Source organism: Urtica dioica, chromosome 12, assembly GCF_054948205.1.
Source record: "Urtica dioica subsp. dioica isolate 48M chromosome 12, U.dioica_male_clone48M_v1_H2, whole genome shotgun sequence".
Taxonomy (NCBI): domain Eukaryota; kingdom Viridiplantae; phylum Streptophyta; class Magnoliopsida; order Rosales; family Urticaceae; genus Urtica; species Urtica dioica.
The window spans coordinates 15,225,330-15,246,512 of NC_142767.1; the positions used below are offsets into that span (position 1 = coordinate 15,225,330).

At 36.0% G+C, this 21,183-nt stretch overlaps 4 protein-coding genes across 6 annotated transcripts; 1 reads left to right on the forward strand and 3 right to left on the reverse strand.

Annotated features, from left to right (window-relative positions):
* Positions 1-1,097: 1,097 nt before the first annotated feature.
* Positions 1,098-2,200, reverse strand: LOC149379481 (uncharacterized). Its single transcript, XM_089604018.1, has one exon. It carries the CDS (start codon positions 2,198-2,200, stop codon positions 1,394-1,396), a length of 807 nt encoding a protein of 268 aa, XP_089460144.1. The 3' UTR covers positions 1,098-1,393.
* A 2,870-nt stretch (positions 2,201-5,070) lies between these two features.
* Positions 5,071-7,052, forward strand: LOC149379482 (CASP-like protein 5A2). Its single transcript, XM_089603142.1, has 3 exons — positions 5,071-5,395; positions 5,489-5,621; positions 6,596-7,052. The coding sequence occupies exons 1-3, from the start codon at positions 5,181-5,183 to the stop codon at positions 6,785-6,787; spliced, it is 540 nt and encodes a 179-aa protein (XP_089459268.1). The 5' UTR covers positions 5,071-5,180; the 3' UTR covers positions 6,788-7,052.
* Positions 7,053-10,195: 3,143 nt separating this feature from the next.
* Positions 10,196-14,366, reverse strand: LOC149379483 (GPI-anchored adhesin-like protein). 3 transcript variants are annotated; one of them, XM_089604220.1, is made up of 6 exons: positions 14,038-14,366; positions 13,864-13,946; positions 13,528-13,696; positions 12,641-12,715; positions 11,680-12,533; positions 10,196-10,286 (listed from the first exon to the last, which is right to left on the reverse strand). In XM_089604220.1, exons 4-5 carry the CDS (start codon positions 12,671-12,673, stop codon positions 11,688-11,690), a joined length of 879 nt encoding a protein of 292 aa, XP_089460346.1. In that variant the 5' UTR covers positions 12,674-12,715; positions 13,528-13,696; positions 13,864-13,946; positions 14,038-14,366; the 3' UTR covers positions 10,196-10,286; positions 11,680-11,687. The 3 variants fall into 3 exon arrangements, with proteins under 3 accessions (XP_089460346.1, XP_089460344.1, XP_089460345.1); XM_089604218.1 differs by lacking the exon at positions 10,196-10,286 and having other exon boundaries at positions 11,524-12,533; positions 14,038-14,353; XM_089604219.1 differs by lacking the exons at positions 10,196-10,286; positions 13,864-13,946 and having other exon boundaries at positions 11,524-12,533; positions 14,038-14,353.
* Positions 14,367-15,193: 827 nt separating this feature from the next.
* Positions 15,194-17,411, reverse strand: URH2 (uridine-ribohydrolase 2). Its single transcript, XM_089604332.1, has 9 exons — positions 17,160-17,411; positions 16,943-17,058; positions 16,773-16,832; positions 16,491-16,676; positions 16,294-16,398; positions 16,107-16,203; positions 15,912-16,019; positions 15,661-15,796; positions 15,194-15,563 (listed from the first exon to the last, which is right to left on the reverse strand). Exons 1-9 carry the CDS (start codon positions 17,221-17,223, stop codon positions 15,455-15,457), a joined length of 981 nt encoding a protein of 326 aa, XP_089460458.1. The 5' UTR covers positions 17,224-17,411; the 3' UTR covers positions 15,194-15,454.
* Between the last annotated feature and the right edge of the window lie 3,772 nt (positions 17,412-21,183).

Below are 21,183 nucleotides of genomic sequence, written 5' to 3' on the forward strand. Positions count from 1 at the left end.
TTTAGTTTTTTGGTTAGTTGGGTGCAATGTTTTTAATTTTGGCAAATTCCGAAAAAAATTGGCGGCAACGCCGCTGTCGGAGAAAAACGATCGACGAAGAGCATGTTTTTTGTTTTGTCGTCGTTTTTTGTCAAATGTCGTCGTTTTTTATTTTTTATTTTTCGTTTTTCTCCGAATATTGTCGTTTTCGTTTAGTCGTTTTTCGTCGAATTTTGGTGCACAAGTATTCACCACTAGACCAAATTACAATCTTATTATATTTTATACAATTTTAATATAAAAATCTATAATAAGAAAAATAAAATAATAAATTTTATAATTATTATAAATTAAGTTATTAAAATGTGTCCCATATAAATTATAAAGATATATATATATATATATATATGAAATGTGTCTCATGTATATATGTATATACATATGAAATGTGTCTCATATATATATATATATATATATATAACATACGTATATACGTGAAATGTGTCTCATATATATTTTAATATATATAAATTATTAAAAATGTGTCTATATATACATATTTATACAATTAGATATATGTCTTGAGTATAATCTGTTGAGATTAAAATTAATGAGAATATTTGATATTATATATATGCAAAAATAATTAGATAATGAAGACTATAAAATATAATTGGCATAGATCTTAATTAAAAATTGAAAAAATACATGCATACATATATATAACATATTATGTAATATTATTTTCATTCGATTTTTTACCGGTATGTCGGTTATTTGTCATTTTTCACATTTTTTTCCGCTCAATTTTTTATCGTTTTGTCGATTTTCCGTATATCATGAAGCTCGAAACGGCGTTGAAAACGACATTTCGAACTTTGCTTGGGTGTGATTTGATAATATATTTGTCATTTGCGTTGATTAATTCTTGAGTTCGATAGTTAAACATATTTAGTTCTTTATATTATTCCAATTTCGCACGTGTTTGATTGGGAGCATGATAATTTCCTTAAAAAAGTTTATTTATAAATTATGAAAATAAAAAATAAATCGGGAATTTATTATATTAAAAAAAAAAATCTTTCAGTTCTAATAGTTCTAAGAATGAAGATCAAATTATACATATACAATATATAGAACATAAAATTATTCGCATACTGTTATGAAGATCTGAATGTTCATCTCCATTAGCAGCGAGGTACTGATATTGAAACAACTAATATTGAAACTATTCCATTTATTGATACAAAAAGAATGATATGTATGCACACAAAAGAATGTCAAACAAAAGGTAAAAATGATATGTATGCACACAAAAGAATGTCAAACAAAAGTAAAAAAAATTACAAATTACAATAAAAGTAAAAGAATAAAAGAAGAAAAGAGTATGTCAGTTAGTATTTAGTAATGAACCTCATAAAAACGGGGTATCATCATCAACGCCTCCGAAATAGTAATCGTACCCGTCGGCGGCGGGAAAATATCCGAAATCGTACGCCTCGCCGGCCGGCAAATCTCCGAGATCATCATAGGTGTCGCCGGCGGGATTTTGGTGCGGCGGTGGTGGTGGTTGCTGTTGACGATCGGCTGAATATAACAAAGCCGGATTATCGTCTTGAATCTGAATCTGATGATTCTGATTCTGATTCTGATACTGATGATTCTGATTCTGATACTGATGATTCTGATTCTGATACTGATACTGATGATTCTGATACTGATGATTCTGATTCTGATTGTGATCTTGATTTTGAATTTGGGGCGGAAGGGGAGGGAAGGTAGAGAGGTATTGCAACGAGGAGTCTATGGCGGCCTCCACGTGGCGGATTCGCTGTTGGAGGAGATAGACGGCGGCGACGGAGCCGTAGACGGGGTCGTTGAGTCGGGCGTTAGCTTCGTACACCAGAGACTCCACGGTGGCGAATCTTTCTTCCGGCGCGACTTCTTGGAGGATCTTGGCCACGTTGCTCGCTCCGAATGTTCTGTGAACGCTCAAGAATTTATCCATCCGCTCCGGCGGAAAATATGGCGCGAACAGACACTCCGGAGCGCACTTCCGCCGCTGCGCCTTGCACGCCGCGCACGGCCCGCGGTTCGACTGCGACGAACTCGTCGACGGCGACTGTGACTGTGACGGCGTCGGCGTAGGCGTCGGCGTCGGCGTCGGCGTCGGCCTGTCGCTGCCGGAGTTGTAGAGCAGGCACAGCAAGATCAGTAACATTTTTGCTTTCGAGTTTTGGTGTTCAATCGCTGACTATTTTTTCTGTGTTTATTTATTTAGGGGGAGAGAGAGAGAGAGAGAGAGAGAGAGAGAGAGTGATTCTTTTTTTTGAAGGCTGATTCTTTGTTTGTTGCATTTTATATCCGATGTGGTGAATCTATTACGCCAAAAATAAAAATAAATAACGGCCACGGTTGGTAAATTTTTTATCATTATTCAGTGTGCGTGTTCGCGCGTGGGATGTTTCTAGTGTGTTCCTTCTGTTACACATAAACTGAATTGAGCTTTTATAGGTGATTTGTTGTTAAGTGAGTCCTCAATTTATCAAAATGGGCCTAGTTCCTTTATAAAACGGAAAAACTACAAAAATAACACCTTTTAAACGTGACATTTCAAAAGTAGCTGATATTTTAAATCTGTATTTTAAACGGTAAATAATTATTTTCTTTCTAAATTAAATTATAAACGATAAATAAAGTTAATTTATTTCGTTGTAAATTAAATTATAAACGGTAAATAAAGTTATATAGAGTTTAAAACCAATACAAATGTTTTTTTTTTTAAATTGCAAACAGAAAGAAAAATGACTATTTACGAGTTACAACTAAAAAAAATGCTCTTTTCAGAGTAAATTTTTTAAACATACTGTCTTTTCTTGATAAAATAAAAAAAAATAAAAAAAACGACTACTAGAAGCAATTTTCGGAGACGGGTTTGAATGACTCGAACCCACCTAGTGCTACGGAGGTCATCAACCTATCGATTTAAAGAGAAAGTGAAAATTATACGACGTAACTTATTTTAAAAATATTTTTCGTTAAATACTCTTTCTTATTCCAACAATATTTATTTTTATTCTAAGCATACGTTAATTGTTGTACAGTTTTTATAGTGCTTATAGTTTAGTTAACTTTTCTTTATCTTTAGTTGTTTTAATTTTTGTATTTAAAAAAATAGCAATAATATTTGAAATATTTTTAAAAATGCAGGTGTTTATAAAATATTTTGATATTATAAACTAGTTCTTATAATTATATACACTTATATATTAAATTCTTTATCCTAAACTCATGTTAGAACTTTAGCCTAAATATCTAATAATTGAGAAAATAGTTAAAATTAAAATTGAGTTAGAACTTAGAACTTAGGACCATATTCTTAATATTTCAGTAATTAAGTATAACTTTAAGTAATGGACGAATCATTAGGCTATTTCCTAATTTTTCGGAAAAGACTTAAAAGTAAAAATAAAAACTAAATAAACAAAAATACATAAAATTAAAAAATACATCATTAGATTTACGGGAATCTTTTTTGGCACGTTTAACGACTTTTGACGATCCACTCAAAAGTTGACACGTGGCATTAAACATCCACGTGTCAACCTCTGAGTGGATCGTCAGAGGTCGTTAATAGTGCCAAATAGCATCTCTCATTTATGGGAATCTTTTTTGGCACGCTTAACGACTTTTGACGATCTACTCAGAAGTTGACACGTGGCATTAAACATCCACGTGTCAACTCCGGCTCTAGTTGTTTTCACCACTTACCCCAAGGTTCTCCAAGTAGCGAAACACAGACCAGAGAGAGAGAGAGTGTGTCCTCTTTTTTTTAAGGGCATTGTGGCAAAATAACCACTTTGAAACTATAGATTTTGTTTTTAGCCTATGTTTCATAACTTTTAGGGAAATAGCCAACGTGCTTAGGTGTCAATAATTAATAGACTAATTTGCCCTTTTACTTAATCAAATGGAAATAATGAATATAATTATATTAAATAATAGGCAATAATAATATAAAATAACAGACAATTTCAAAATTGTTATACGTGGCGCGCTAATCTAGAACCTGTTAACACAGATAATAAACGTAAATTACTGGAAAATATCTCATTCTCCACATTTAAGTAATTTGAATGGAAATAAATGGAAATAACTGTAAATAAATCATCTGTAAACAACACAGTCTGTACTTTTTTTTAAAACCAGATCTGAGATTTGGGTTAAAAAAAAACCCAGATCTGATTTCGAAATAAACGGAAATAATTGTAAATAATCTACTACAGAAGCTTCATGAGGCTCCACGGGTACAGCTCGAGGGTCTCCGCCGCGGACGTGGTCTACGGAGTCACAGCGCTCCTCGAGTCCTTTGCGAAATCCGACGGCTCATGCGCGTCGAAGCAGTTCGGCGTGGTCTTCGACGCTATCTCGCTCTGCAACCTCGACAAGCTTAAGGCGGGGATGCAACAGGCGATCCGGGTCCAGCGGTCGATCCTCAGGCAAGGAAGCTCGACGATCACGAAGAGCGATTGCATAAGGAGCGGAAGGAAGTTCAGGTGGGTCAAGCTCGAGGACCAGGCCGCATGCTTCGCCGGCGCGACCAGCAAGCAACCAAACAGCGCCACCCGGTCGGGTGGGGTCCTCCCCGACGCCGGGATCGGCCCAGGTGGCGTCGCCCATGGCCGGTGAATCTCCCCCGGTGCCGATCTCGCCGGGCGCAGTCACGCTCGGGTTGGAGAGAGAGAGAGAGAGAGAGAGAGAGAGAGAGAATGTGGAAGATGAAAGAGAGAGAACGTGTTTTAAAAAACCAGATCTGATTTTGGGGAGAGATAAAGAGAGAGAACGTGGAAGAGAGATAGAACGTGGATTCTAATATTTGGTAACTACCTTCTACAAAATATGAATTTAACATGCACAAAAAAAGGAAAAAATAATAATGTGATTTTAAAAAACTACTTTAATTATTGAGGACAAAAAAGTAAAACGTATTTTGCCACCTAATACGTTTGGCTATTTCCCTAAAAATCTCAAAACATAGGCTAGATCCCAAAACAAACGTTTTAGGTGGCCTAGTTACTTGGAAAACTTTTTTTTTAATCTCTTTTTTTTTTTTGAAGCAGAACGAAAACAGAAAAAGAAAAAAGTTGAGTTGGATCCGAACAGAGCGATGTGTGCCTGAACCGTTTATCAGAGCGAAACAAATGAGCGGGAGCAACCCTGCGGTTCACCCGGTGGCGCCGCCGCCGCAGACGGCGGCCGGAGCGGAACCGATCGTGAGAGGACGGATAAGCGACGTTCAGGGCATGGCCGGAACGCCGGGCGGCCTCTCCCTCCGCCTCGCCCAGTTCGCCCTCGCCGCCGTCGCTCTCTCCGTCATGTCATCCACCTCCGACTTCCCCTCCGTCACCGCTTTCCGGTCCGTTAAATTAGGGCTCCGAAGAATTTGCTCAAATTGGCTGCTTGGAACGATTGGTTTCTGTTAATTTTGTTTTCTCTTAGCGCGTTTCAGTTACCTCGTTGCTGCTACGGGCTTGCAATGCCTGTGGAGCCTCTCTCTGGCCATTCTTGACGTTTACGCGATTTTAGTGAAGCGAAGCCTTCGCAATTTCAGAGTCGTCACTGTGTTCGTCATCGGCGATGGGGTAAGAAAGATACAACTTGCCCATCTTTTTGTTCTTTCAATCTTTTATGTAATGCTTTGTTGGAGTGTGAAAAGATCAAACCAGTTTTATGGGAGGTTAGCTATTATTGACGACACCGATGATCACTCTTACTAAGCTGATCACTCTTACTAAGCTTTGGCGTGTTTGTAAATGGTGCATAATTGCAATGAACCTTTTTCGATGTCATTTTTTTTTATATATCCATAATTTAATTTATGAAAGCTCGCAAAAATTAGGGCTAGGTCTCAACATCTGGCTCTTGGTTCAAGTGTTTGTACATTTTCCTTGAATTTGTAGCGACAAAATAATGATCAAGATAACTTGGTGTGTACAACAAAATAATGCAAGCGTTGTATTTGTTGAAACTTTTTTTCTTCCCTTTATTTCTATTAAGCTCTAACTTATTATGATTAGTTACAATGTTTATAATTTTCCGTTGGGTTTGTAGGGACAAACTAATGCAAGTGCATTTGAGCTTTGAAGAGAACAAATATACTGTGTTTTTAGTTTGATTTGTATTTGTTGAAACATAGTAATTTTCTCTTACTTATTATCCATTAAGCTCCAACTTGATTAAGATCGGTTACAAAGTCTAAAAACTTTCCACCATTTGCAATTGGAAAACATACATGATATGCAAATTACTCCAATGAAGATTACTCAAAACATTATTTGATCAATTGAAATCGCACACGAGGAAAGAACTAGATATTGTCGCCGCTTAATAGTTGTGTATTTTTATCCGCAAATCGGCGATGCAATGTGATGATGCCGGAAATTAGGATTATGATATAAGGGGTATCAGAACAACTTCTTGGAATACCCAAAATACCAATTCAAAGATGCCCCTACTATCATAAATGCCGTTTGTTTTCCATTTCTGTACAAAGGTCTGTCACAATGTTTCTTCTGATATAAATTTTTTTTTTTTTTTTTTAATATTTTGGGTGCAGATAACTTCGACGCTGATATTTTCGGCAGCCTGTGCTAGTGCAGGCATAACGGTTCTGATAGGCAACGACATGAATCAATGCGCAGTGAATCACTGCGTTAGGTTTCAAACCGCGATTGCAATGGGTTTCTTCAGTTGGTTCGCGGCCTCGTCTTCCTTTCTTTTGCATTTCTGGACTCTGGCTTCCAAATGAGATATATTTTCATGTAGTGTAACAAGAACTTGCTTGCAAAATATTATTGCGTGAGTTTTTGACATTCTTCGTAGCATTGAACTCTCAAAACCAGGCTTTGGATGATAGAGTGGGGTTGTGCAGTTTTAAAAGTTTGTTTTCTTTTCCGTGAAAAATATAGACTAGTCAAATCTTAAACATGGTGAATTGCCCTTAAACTAGACTTGGTCTTTAACAGCTGATATAAGAGCTCATTTGCTATTTGTAAATGGTAATTCTAATTGAGTATGTTCATGGTCTCACTTTTATGCCTGTAACTTCTGGCATTGGTTAGTTTTTTTATCCTAAACTATGGGCTAAGATTTCTGTTTTCCTATATATATATGTTGGTCTCACCTATATGCCTGCAACCATGGGCTAAGATTTCTGTTTTCCTATTTTAATTATAAATATATATATATATACACATATATATATACACACACACACACACTAGCATATAACCGGCGCTTTGACGCAGACTTTTACAAAGAAATAATAATTATGTTTGCATGGTTTCCAGAAAAAAATGAGATGTGTCTACTGCGATCTTCTTCGACACAAAATGAGAAGTAAATTTACAGAATGAACATAAAAAGCCAAACAACATTTAATTAACGTTATGTTATGTGATAGCTTAAGAGGTTAAGTTCAGGTTTGTGTAGTGAAATACTTGGCGCGATGCACTTGGCTTAGGCTTATTTGATTGGTCAACTCTTAATAACAATTTAAAGTGAAACTTTGCTATATATTTATCAAATGGTGATGTCTCACCAACATAACTTGACACTTGGCTTCCATATAATTGGCCATTTTTGTATAATTAACCAATATATATATAATACATTGGTGGATATTCTATTTGCAATATCTTGAATAGATTTCCTCTGGACGAAAATTGGCCATTTTTGTAGAGATAATTAATGCCATGCGAAAAGGAAAGTAATGTACTACGAGAATTCAAAAGCCAGCCCTAGCAATAATTTGGGGTTAGCTTTAGACATCATCTATTTATTATATTTCTTATAATTTGATTAATCAGAGACCAATCTATTGGCGGGGTAACAAATTGGGCAAGCAAATTAATTTGTAATCCTTGAAATCAACTACCATCTTAATTTAGATTCAATTGGATGATGATTAGAGAATGGGTAATCTTAGCTAATTTCAAACACGGTTTTAAAGATGTAACATAAATCATAGAAATCAACTACTAGCCAACGTTTCAGTCAGTCAAAATTTATCGCATGTAAAATAAACTGAAATGAACTTGATATCGCAACTATTTGAACTAAAAAAAAGGAAAAAATATTATGGAATAAAGGGGATCAAATTAACATGTATTAAAGCTGCATTATTTGGCTGCAATCAAAACGAAAATTTAAATGGCAATTTATTATTAAAATTAATACAAAAATACAATAGGTAATCGTGCAAAAATATAATAGGTAACCGTGTAAAAATAACTACCCCGCTTTCTCTTTCTTCCCAGTTACCGAAAGTTTCTATTCGAACGTCTGATATTGCGTGTAGAATAAATGAAATTTAACTTAAATTAACCAAAAATCGCAACTAATTGGATTATAAAAAAAAAAGAAAAAAATATTAGGGAATACAAATCAAGTTAACGTTTATTAAAGCTGCATAATTTGACTGCGATCAAAGTTGGCTACATGTTTATATTCAATCGATTTTAATAAAGGTTAATGTAGTAATTTGATAAAGAGCTAATAAAATCAAGTCATCATTGGTGACTACAATTGAAACTTTAATGAAATGCGACTAGATTGCAATACCAACGTTTCAAGTGGCTTAATTTTTCTTAGGGACAAGCAGCAAGATCATACATGATACATGAATGAAAACCATACTACAATTAAGAAAACCATACTACAAAGTACAAACCAATATAAACATTTAATCATTTTTCACCAAAAAAAAAAAAAAAAAAAAAACAAACAAACAAACAAACAAGCACCATTTTTTTTGCATTTGGCTTTCCACGGCAGATACCTTAAATTGAGTCTACAAAGAGTCTTCTCTTATGCCTTGAACAAAGAGAGAATAAGATGAAAGAACGATATATACAGATGAAAATATATATATATATATATATATATATATATATATATATATATATATATATATATATATATATATATATATTAGGATACGCCTACACAAGAGAACATCCTGTTCCTGAAGGATCGGTGACTCCGAAACCGAGCGAGTTGAAAATGATGATCATCAATCATGTCATGATTACGATTGAAGTCGCGATCGTCGTGTTTGATCGTCGCGTCGCCAAAAGCGTAATCGCCCATGGATCGGTGCCGGCGATGGTGGTGGCCGGGATTGGTATAACCGCTTTGGCTTCTCGCCGCCGGAAAATCGCCGGAGTTTTTTAGGACCGGCCAATACGGCTCCTCGTCGGCGGTGGCGCCTCCGGAGGAGAGGAACTCGTATCGGCTCCGGTTTCTCTTCGTCTTTATGGCTTTGTACATCATTGGCAAAAGACCTTCCATGGCCTCTCTCTCTCTCTCTCTCTCTCTCTCTCTCTCTCTCTCTCTCCTTCAAGAAAACTATTGAGGTTATAAGCTTAGCAGACTTCTCAACCCGGAAATGTCAATAAAAATATTTAAAGGAGGCTCGTTGGGGTTTGGTGGATAAACTTCTACTACATTAACATTTATATATACACATAAACGTAATTATTTGTTTTCATTGTTCACAAAATATTTTATATTTACTTGCAAGTCCAACACGTCTTTTTGATTTATTGACTCCCATATACAGACTTTGTTAAATAAACTAATATAATGGATGTATTTTCTGTTGGCCATAGGCCCATAGCCTGCGATTTGAATACCTCCAAAAAACAACTACGTTGCAACTTGTGGTATTATATATATACCTATAAGATGAGTTCTTGGTTATACTACCAATATCTTACTATTTAATGAGCATAGGATATGGACACATTCTTTTTTTTAAGGATTTAATAATGGAATAAGAAGAAATAGAAGAAGAAGAAGAAGAAAATTAAAAATATATCCAACTTTTGTTGACTTGCTCAAATGCCCTAGCTTTGGGTGGTCCGGTCATTGCTGCTTTGCCTAGTCAAAGCAAGTACGCAATTGCTCTACTGTTGTTAATATTCCATTATTTAGTTCTTTCAGAGCAAAAAAAAAATCCATTATTTAGTAAGGCGTTTATTTTTATTTTTTTTTAATTCGTCTTAGTATTGGGAACGGGCTAGCTGACTAACATTTTACTATTTTTTTTTAATAATACTAGAATTAAATTAATAGCTCAACTATTTCAAAATAATAATAAAAAAAAATTACCATCAATCATTACACGTTTCAGTACTCCAAAATTACTTTACCCAACCAGTGACTTTTTATCTTTCTAAATAGCGATTCATCTCCCAACGGACACGCGCCGCCATCAATTGTGATTTGCATTCGTCAATTGTGATCTGTGTTCACGGATTGAGAAAGAATGGATAGAGCATTACTATTATCATAGAGTTTTGATAAAGTTCTCAAGACTATTCATGATTTTTTTCAACTGACAAAAAAAAAAATACGACTGCTTAGAAATGGCCAAGCTTATAAGGCAACGTTGTTAGAGCCTCACTATTATGATCATTATAAATATCGTGACTAATATTGTATATGGTATATGGTCTTTTATGCGTATATGGATAGAACACAAAATATAAAATAGATGTTGATTGCGACTGTGTTTCATGCATTCCTAAACTTCTTCGGCAAACTAACTCTTAATAATTAAAAAAAACTATCATATCATTTAAGATCCTTTTCGTGATCACGTCAACTTGAGAAATAGAAAGCAAGCAGTTGAAAATTGAGTACGCCTAAAAATTTCCAGGTCGATGCAAAAACAGATAACACCGGTAATATTTAATGTGTACTCTTGAGATATGTTTGAAATGAGAAATTTCATTAATTGAGCTTAATAAGCCATTAAATATTAAGATTAGACCCTAATGTTTAAAAATATCTGAATATGGGCTTTTGGTCAAAAATCGGACAAAAACACCCCTGATTCAAAAAACTCATATTTTTCTCTCATTTTCAAATGATTTTCATCACAATTCTTTTTGGTCTTCGAATTGGTTGCGCTAGGATTAGAATTTTCGGTGGTCGAGCTCGAACATGAAAAAGAATTGTGATGAAAATCATTTGAAAATGAGAGAAAAATATGGGTTTTTTTGAATCAGGGGTATTTTTGTCCGATTTTGCGCCAAAAGTCCATATTCAGATATTTTTAAACATTAGGGTCTAATCTTGATATTTAATGGCTTATTAAGCCCAATTAATGAAATTTCTCTTTGAAATAGCCCCAAGTTTGTTGATCTGTCACATCCAGAATGTTCTTAGATAGATAGACATTGCCATGAAACGTGCTTTCTTAAAAACTGCCATATAGGAATGCACAATATAATCACGTTTCTTTGACATAAACAAACCAAATTCATTTCAGAGAAATAAATAAATAAATAATCGAGATGTCGCGTGCAGTTTGAGCCTGAGATCAACACCCGTTTTTTTTTTTAATTCGACAATTACCACCTGACTAATCAATTATCTAGATCTCACAAGTCTCAATGTCTTGCCTTATACAAACGACTTTCCTAAACTTCATGAGTTGTGTTTAAGTTCTAAAGCATAGAATAGAAGCTATCCAAATCAAGAACAAGTTAAATTAATGAGGGTGTGTTTGAACTCTGCCACATAGAAAAATGGATTAGAGTATAAAATTACTGATGATTCAGTTCCCTAAGAGTAAAAAAAAAAATTAAACTAGATAAGCCATTCCAAAAGACAAGCGAGTTTAATTCATACCACGGCCATCATAAATTCAGGTCGAAGTCCCAATCGGAATCCTTTGAGGCCAAAGGACCGCCTCCGTCAGTGCTTATGGACTCGGAGCAAGCCCCAGAAACAAAGCTATGATTTCGAGCCTCGGGTTCAAGGCTACCGTCGAAAACCACATCGGGTTCTTCGTCGGAGGAGAATCTACAGCAATCCGATCGGTCGGTATCGTCGGTTTCAGAGCAGCAAGAATCGCGGACGAGCTGTTGGGTGCGAAAGTTGCTGAGATCGAGCGAAGAAGAACGTGACAACAGAGATCCGGCAGCGACGGAGCCGAACTCGAAACTGAAACCCGTAAGCGACTCGGCCACCGAATCGAGACACGGGTCGGAATCCGCCGAGCCGGGCGTACGAATGACGTTAGGGGTAGTATCGGTATTACCGCTGGCGGGCGAGGAGTCGGGTTCGAAAGAAAGGGTCGGAGATCGATGGGTGAGCCAGTGGATAGAGGCGTGGGAGGGCAAAGGCAACGGGGTTTCACCGCCGGCCTCGGCGACGCAGAGAAGGCCTCTTGCTCGGCACTTTCTGTTGTCAGTCACGCCCGAAACCGCGGTGTGAATGTGATGATGATTATGATGATGCTCTGTCGCCGGAGTTTTCATCAGAATCTCCGGCGAAACCGTGGGCTCCGCAGAAGGGGTTGTTTTAGAAGCAGTAGTCGCGGTATCAGTACCATCATCATCTTCGGACAATTCATTTATCGTATTCTTCTTGGTGTTTAAAGGAGTAAACTCCGCAACATTGCTGTATCGTTTCTCCTTCGAAGAAACTGCGATTTCGGGCTCGGTGTTACTCGGGTTCGGTTGTGAAGGGACTGTACCGCTCTGCCCAAGTCAAAACGGCCGTGAGCTTCGGATATTTTCCTATGAGAAAACTACTTGACATATCATAACAGAAAGAGCCAGAAGGCAAAATATACATGTGCATATACCTTGGTAAAATCCTCTTTGCGAGAAGGCTTCATGGTGTAAAAATCGAATGTAACCACATCGTTTACGCGCGGTGCCTTCAAGTAAGCAAATCACAAACTTGGGGTTAGTCACGTACTCAAGAGGAGAGAGAAGAACATATTCATGGTGACTATGCTTGTGACATGATTTTTCTTTAATATAAAATTGAAACACGGCATATAAATGTTAGCATTTACAAACAAAAAACTGAATTTATGCAAACAAACCAAACAGTGATACAAAATTGACCGGTATACTGTTCAAATTAAAATGAAAAAAAAAGTGTGATAATCCAAGAAAAGAATAGACACCATACAATCCAGCATCAACAAACTGACTTTGCACTTGAGAGAGGAAAAAGATAAAAGAATTTACCATCCATCTGAAAAATGTTTCTAGAAAAATTTAGATACTGATACAAGTTTAGCATATAGAATCATTCAGACAATTGTGTCCCAAATTTTCAGTATTACAGATAGACAATATATCACTCGATTTCTTTCTTAAAAAAGAAGAAGCAGAATACCGTTATTATATTCCTCGTTAGCAAAATCGAACATATTCCAAGTATCCTAGGTTGTTGGGCTATCAAACATTTTTACTAGAGAACTACCATGTTAAATTAAAGCAATAAATGAGACTCCTTTCCTCCTTAATAACGAATCTTTATATTTCTAAATAAAAAGAGAAATGAGTGTTCAAAGCCCTGATTTTTTTTGCAAAAGATTAAGGTAAGTACCAAGAAATATTATAGCATGCAAAGATTGAAATTAACGGGAAGCCATAAATACTTTTTGTGTAAATGAATGAACTAAATGTACTCAGATTTTTCTTTTCGGTCAGATCTAATCTCGTTCGAAACCCTCACCGTCTCCAATATCCGATCACCGAGCTCCGATTAGTAAGCAAAAAATTCCTCAGTCGCCGGCGAGATGGCTCGTTGCGGCGGAGCTACTGAAGGTCACAGATCGGAGAGAATAGAAGGAAGAGAAAGGAAACCAGCGAGAGTTTCGTAGTCAATGAAGTAGCAGAACAAGCTGAGAACATGCATTTCAAAATCAAATCTAAAAAGTGTGAACGAAATCATCACTTGGAATAGTATCTTTGAAATTGAAAGTTGAAACACATGGCTATTTCCGGACGAAGTAAGACAACACAAACAAAAAGACAACACAAACAAAGCCAAATTTGAATGTGCAATTACCTCGGAAATCTGAGCACAGTGGTTAGGTCAGAAATGTAAAAGAAAGAGCTCGAGGGACTGAACTGAAAGTCTTTTTCAACTATCTAGTGAGTACATGGAAAGGAAAGAAACTGGACCTTAGGAACGAGAGAGCAGAGAAAAACCAATCGAGATAAGAAAACACTGAAAACATACCGGTAAAGAAGGCGGCGACGACCACGGTTCGACGGAGCACGGTGGCGCTTAATGCTTCTTAGATTGAAGAAAATGAGACTAGATTTATATTCGCGTGCTCTCTTAGGGAGAATTGAAGAAGGGTATATTAGGTATTAACAAGTTAAGTGGGAATGGAATTGTGTTTCGGTCAGATGGGCTTTCCATTTCTACTCCATTACCAAACTGAATCTGACATATGCTTTGGTTTTTTTTTTTTTTTTTTTTTTCACCTTTTTCAGTTCTTTTTCTTTTTCCTAAAACCTTCGAAAATTCAAACTATAGTTTGAGTTTGACACGAAATCACCAAAATTTAATTTCTTAAAAATATTTAGTACAATATTAGGAAACAAAATTATTAACTTTTTTTTTTTTACATGAGTTACTAAATTTGTCACTAGATCTCGTTTTTAATGACAAACTAATCACAAAATCCAATATTAGTGACAAGTTTGAATATAGATTTTGTTTTTATAACAAAAAGGTATATTAAAAAAAAAAAAACATTATCTGAGTAGCCATTCTTAGAGTTCTATATCTTTTCGAAATCAACCGATAGACCCCTTTTGGTTTTTGACCTCATTCAGAAATCAACGTAAATGTCATTCTATGTCAATCTGAAACCGATATCTTATAATCACCGTGTGGTAGAAAGTTGTTATCGGAAATAGACTTCTTTGAGCACTATATCAAAAACTTATGCGCGCGTGACGAATATTGTCAAGTTAAAGACCTATGGGATTCCAACTTTTCAAACCCCTCATATAAAATCTTATGAATGTGACCAAGTCTATACAATACTAAACATAAAATAAAATGTTTCATAAAGTTCACCTCAGCTTGACAATGACTTAAGAGCATAACACATATTAAGTGTTTTGTTTAGGAAGAACGATCTAGCACACCTCAGACTTTATGGCCAACAATTATGCCGATCAAAGATGTCGAACGAGTCAAAATCTGACCTTGACAAACCCCAAAGGGTTGTGATAAATGAGATTTTTGGGACATTATTAGTCTCCGGTTCGATTATCCCTTGACATAACAGCTCGGATAACTGATAATCTTCCAGTGGATAATGTTAAGCCTCGTAACTTTTAGTCGAGTTAACTCGGACACTGCGGTTATAAAAAAAATATTGAGGTGAAATCCATCTATATTCTGAATCCAGTAAGACACAACACTTTGAACAATAGAATTTTAGCAATTATTATTTCCAGAAAAAGAACGTGAAATAAACGATATCTTCATAACAAGCTAAATACAGAAGCACAAACTGCACAGTCCCAACCTTTGCAGTACAAAGATTAACACCAATTATCAAACAAGCTAAGCTTCATTTTTCGTCTCTTCGTTCTTCCAAACTCTCATCAGTCGATTCGCATTTCTTTCTGTGCATTCACTGTTGCATAAGCCGGTCCATCACCAATTTCATCACAGCAGGAGCGTCCACCGTGACAGCGACTTTCACCGTCGGCTTATCCGACCATTCTGTCACTTCCCCAAAGCTTACCAAAAAAAAAAAAAAAACCACACCCATCATCGTAAGTGACGAACTTTAACTACTCAACAACACATGATATATTAAAGCCAAACCGACTCTACCTTTTCTGTGTGTTATACAGCAAAGTGAGTCCTCTTGTGATTCCGCTGGTCTGGACTCTCACGACGCCCTCTGTGTAAGTCAGCAGATCGGGATTTACAGCCGCGAGAAGGGTTGTCGGGTCATGAAGGTAAACCCCTAACAAAATTAGAGTCTCCTTACTAATCAGTCACCCAACTCGACAACGATATTCATGGCTAAGCTAAAGTGCAAAAAAAAAAAAAAAAAAAAAAAAAAAAAAAAAAAAAAACACCTTTTGTGCCGTACGCTTCACGATGGTAAGCGAAATACACCTCTAATATTTTGTCCAAGTAATCGGCAAATTCTCCTTTGGAACCCACCAGCATTTCTCGGTCAGCGTCTACAATGTGTAATCAGAAATCATTTAATCAGAATGGCAATTAAAAAAAAATGGTAATATATTGTGTCTGAAGATAACCATTATTACCTGTGAAAACAACTTGATGAGTGACATTAATCCCGATAGCCAAGATATCAGCTCCGCTGGTAAATACAATATCAGCAGCTTCGGGATCCCCAAATATCTGCGCATCGAATTCACCATCGTACAGATATACTCGCAAAGTAAAAAAAAAAAAAAAAAAAAAGGGGAAAGAAAATGACTACTTAGTTACATTAGCTTCCGCGGCGGGATTGACATTCCCACTCACTGAAAAGGCACCGCCGAGAATGATGATCTGGGCAACGTTCTTCACAAATGCAGGGTCGAGTTGAATAGCCTAAAATCACAGAGCCACAAAACAATTTTAACAAAAAAAAAAAAAAGGAACTATATGGATCCCATCAAAATATGATAAATAAGGAAGCTGACCAAGGCAATGTTAGTTAGGGGTCCCAAGGCTACGACGGTAATTTGTCCCGGGTAACGATTCGCTTGTTCGACCAGAAAACTGGGCCCGGACTGCTCGATCTGCTTTGCTTCCGGGGTCGAGAAGTTTTGGTTTCCGAGTCCATCAGTTCCGTGAACAAAATCCGCAATGCGAAGTTTTGTCCCGTTCTTTATCAAACAATGATTAACACTCAATTAATCACTGACCTCTAAAGAGCTGTTGAGTATTACGATCAGCTGTAAATGATAAGAGAGAAAACATACGGTGATGGTGACATGAGATCCTTCAGCCACAGGGATGTCGGTTCTACCAGCAATCTCCAACTAAAGAAAAATCCACAAAGAAATTATCAGTTATTATTACGAGGAAAAGAAAAAAAAAAAAAAAAAAGGAAAATTGGTGAGTGAATGATTGTGATAAAGACGGTACGGACGAGATGTAAGGCGTTGCGAGTGGCGAGAGTGGTGTAGACGTTTCCGTAGATAGTAGTCAGTCCAATCACTTCCAATTCCGGCGATTTCAACGCCAAAAATATCGCCATCGCATCGTCTGTTTTGATAATTTGAAGTGATGATCAATGATTATTGACAGAGAAATAAGAAATGAGTAAAATAATAGCTAAAGAAGGGGAAACGAAAAAATTAAAGTACCGACGCCGGGGTCTGTGTCGATTATGATCTTCTTCTTGGGTCGGCTGTCTTCTTGGATCGCCATTTCCGATTCTCTCTCTCTAACTGTTGGCGTAGTAAAGTAACGATATTTAATTAGAATCTGGAGTGCAAGACAACGAAAGGTTTATTTTAGTTTGGTTCTGCGAATAAAAGACACCGAAGGTACATTAGATTAGTTTTGGTCTCCGCATGTTTCTTCATCCTAATTAAATTGAAAATGATTTTCATCAGCCGGTCACCCCGCAAGAAGTGTAAATATCACTTGTTTAAAATTTAAATTCCACTTTTGCTAGTGTGCATTCCATTGTTTGCAATTTCGTTAGTCAATTTTTTTCGTTAAGCAATTTATAGCTTAATAAAAGTGGTAATTTCCGATTTTTAATTAAAATAATAATTAATGAGAAAAATAATATCAACCGTTAGATGTGTAATTATCAACGGTTTAGATTTTTTTAATTAAAAATACAAATGACTAATAAAAATTAACGAAATGAATGCGATAACCTTCTTCCACTTTCAAAACGCTATTGGAAGAGTTCCTTTCGATATATTAGCTACGGAAATAATACTTCCGTGAGACACAAAAAAAAAAAAACACAAATGGTAATCTTCTCTCTATTAAGTTTCGTACCGAAATTCCAGCATGAGCTCGGAGTGAGACGATGGATCTCACATGTTAGTGGATCCCACTTGTATTAGACCTATCATTGCTCTAATTAAATATAAGATATATCCTCTAAAAATAAAAATAAATAAGCTTTTTGGCAAAACTTTTGGCAAAGTATATTAATATTTTGCAAGTCTTTTTGCAATTTTTTTCCTTATTCTTTCGATTTCTTACTCTCAACCTATATATATATATATATATATATATATATATATATATATATATATATATATATATATCTCACCCTTCTTCACTTTTCTCGTTGATGTTCTTCGCTGCATGATGCCAACATTTGCATGAGGTAACTCAGGTCGAAAAATATTGTTAATAAAAAATATTTATTAATATGGAATTGATTGATTTGTGACTAAGATTTGAGTGAAGTCCACTCATCGGAATTGATTAATTCCAACGTATTCTTATTCGCCATTGCGACGGGTATATGATTGAGTATTTATTTGCCAAAATAAATGTTATATTGAATGAGAAATTGATGTTCAAAGTATGTTAAAAATACCAATATTGTAAAAGGAAAATGAAATGTGTTGTGGTTAATTGTGTACATACAAGAGTCTCACATGGAAGAGATATGTGGACTTTGTTATGCTTATATATGCAATTTGTGGGAAAAAAAATGGAATTTAAAGTGTGACCCAATTTTGTAGAGGCCAAGAGCTTAGGCAAGCTCATGTCTAACACACATGCGCGCCATCGTCCGTCCGGTTGGTCGGTCGATCATATCGTGTCGAGCCGATCCGAGCCGGACAGACCGAATTGGGTTGGGCTTGGGCCTCCTCATTAATTTTTTCCTCATATTTGATTCTTTTTTATTAACAAAATAAAATCTTTATATTAATGTGCACAAGTTAATTGCTTCGGTTTAATCCATACATTCAGTTGAGCATTGTTGAAAGGTTTTCTTCATGTTTTTCAAAGCTTGGAAACATTCATAACCGACGTGCATTAACTCGTATTCACGGGTCTTTATTCTACGACGGTTTTGGTTCAAATCCGTTCATAATTTAGCCTATAAAATGAGGCCTATGCATCTCATTCAAAACACACCCACATCCGAAACCAAGTGTTCTTGCTTTCCTTTCTCCCTCCAGAAATTGTAGTTTGCTTTCTTATGTACTTCGGTGGTAGCTTCTGGCATTTGGTTCTAGTTCACCGTAGACGTTCGTAGTGGTGCTCCACTCGTCTCTTCGTCATTTTTTTTAATTTCATATTGTTTTTAGTTTTCCTGAATTTATTTTTCGCAAATTGTTTTTAATTTCCTGCACAATTTTTTTTAGTAATATTGCTAACAACCCTCTCTCCCTCTCACACACGCACGTACGCACACAACATCTCGTCGGACCTCTACCACCCACCGAAAACCGCTCTCTAATGATTCCTCCACTGCCTTATAACCCTCCCTCCACTACCTCCACGTGTCCACCTCCTCCAACTTAGGGCACCTTGAATCCCCGCGTACCTGTTGTTAGAGGTATAACTTTGCCTCTAAGAGCAACCACAATGCATCTCTAAATTGAAGATAGAGATAGAGATGAAGTTGCAATGCATCTTCAAACACGTCTCTATTCTTCATATTTAGAGATGAATTGAATAGTGTATCTCCAAATATGGAGATGCACTTTTCCATCTCTATATTTGCCCAAACTTTTAAAAATTATATTATTAGCCCAAAATTTAATTTATAACTACAATTTAATACTTTATATATATTATGTATTTATTTGCAAATTAGTGTACTCTAAAAATTATTAATTAAAAAACAACTCATACTTGAAAAAAGAAATTAAAATTACTACAATGAAAATCACAATATTTTACATAGACAATTAAAAAAACATCAAGACATTTAAAAATTACATAATTAAAAAACTTAAGTCACAATACTACATAGACAAAAAAAAAAAAAAAAAGATCAAGATATAAATAAAAACTTAAAGGCACAATAAATAAAAGCAAACTACTTAGACTTATATGGAAGTCTAAATGCTCGGAAAATCACTTCCAGAATCTTCAATATTATCAAATATTGTTCCAAACACATTTGTGGAATTAGAATTACCAGACTGTTGTAGTTGTTCCTCATATATTTTATGTGTAATATGTCCTGAATAATATAAGCACATCGGCGTGGATCATAAATAGTATTTGGGTATTGTATCATGATTTTGATCTCCATATCTTTCTTTCTGAGCTCCATGTCTTTCGCTTTCATTTCCAAGCGACGACGTGCGATTTCCAGCTGTTGTGCTGAGCTTCTAATTGTGTTTGCTTTTGATGGTTGCTCTGTTTCAATAACTATTTTAGTTCGTCGTCGCGTTCTCTTTGTAATTTTTCACTAGCTAAAGCCTCTTGGTGTAATTTTCTCTTAAGTTTACCCGCCGATGCCACTGATGAGTACGTTAAAATTGGCGAGACAACAACACAGGAAGACTTGAGAAGATTTTGTCGAGCTTTTATCGAGATTTTTGCAGAAAGGTATCTACGAGAGCCTAATGCCAATGATGTTGCAAGATTGCTATATGTTGGGGAGCAACGAGGCTTTCCATGAATGTTAGGAAGTCTAGAGTATGCATTGGCGTTGGAAGAATTGCCCAACCTCTTGGGCAGGACAATACTCAGGGCGTAATGGAGCACCAACTATTATTCTTGAAGCCGTAGCCGACTATGATTTATGGATATGGCATGCATATTTGGAATGCCGGGTAGCAATAACGATATCAACGTGCTAGAGTCATCTCGACTATTTTCTAATCTTACTCAAGGTATTGCTCCTCCCGCTAATTATGTGATCCAAGGAAAAAAGTTTAACATGGGTTATTATTTAGCGGATAGCATTTATCCAAAATGGATTGTGCAAACTATTCGGCACCCGCAAGGTTATAAGAAAAAATATTTCGCCACACAACAAGAGGCATGTAGAAAAGACGTTGAGCGTGCATTTGGAGTTCTTCAATCGTGGTTTGCTATTATTGCAGGCAGTGACGGATCTAGAACTTTAATCGAGGGGGGGCACAAAAAAAATTATAATGAGTTGATAAACAAAACAAGAAGAATGCAATAAAAAGCTTCATTAGATAATAAAATATCAAAAACTACAATTGTATACGTCGACTTGTCATGTCATGAAATCGTCGTATAATTGTCTCATTGTCAATCCTATCAAAAATATTTTTTTCGATGTACACAATTAAATTATCATTCATCAGTTGATATCCCATTTGATTGCGTAGACGATTCTTCACAATATTCATACTTGAAAATACTCTTTTGACCGAAACGGTAGCAACTGGAAGTACCAATGCCAGTGTGATGAGCAAA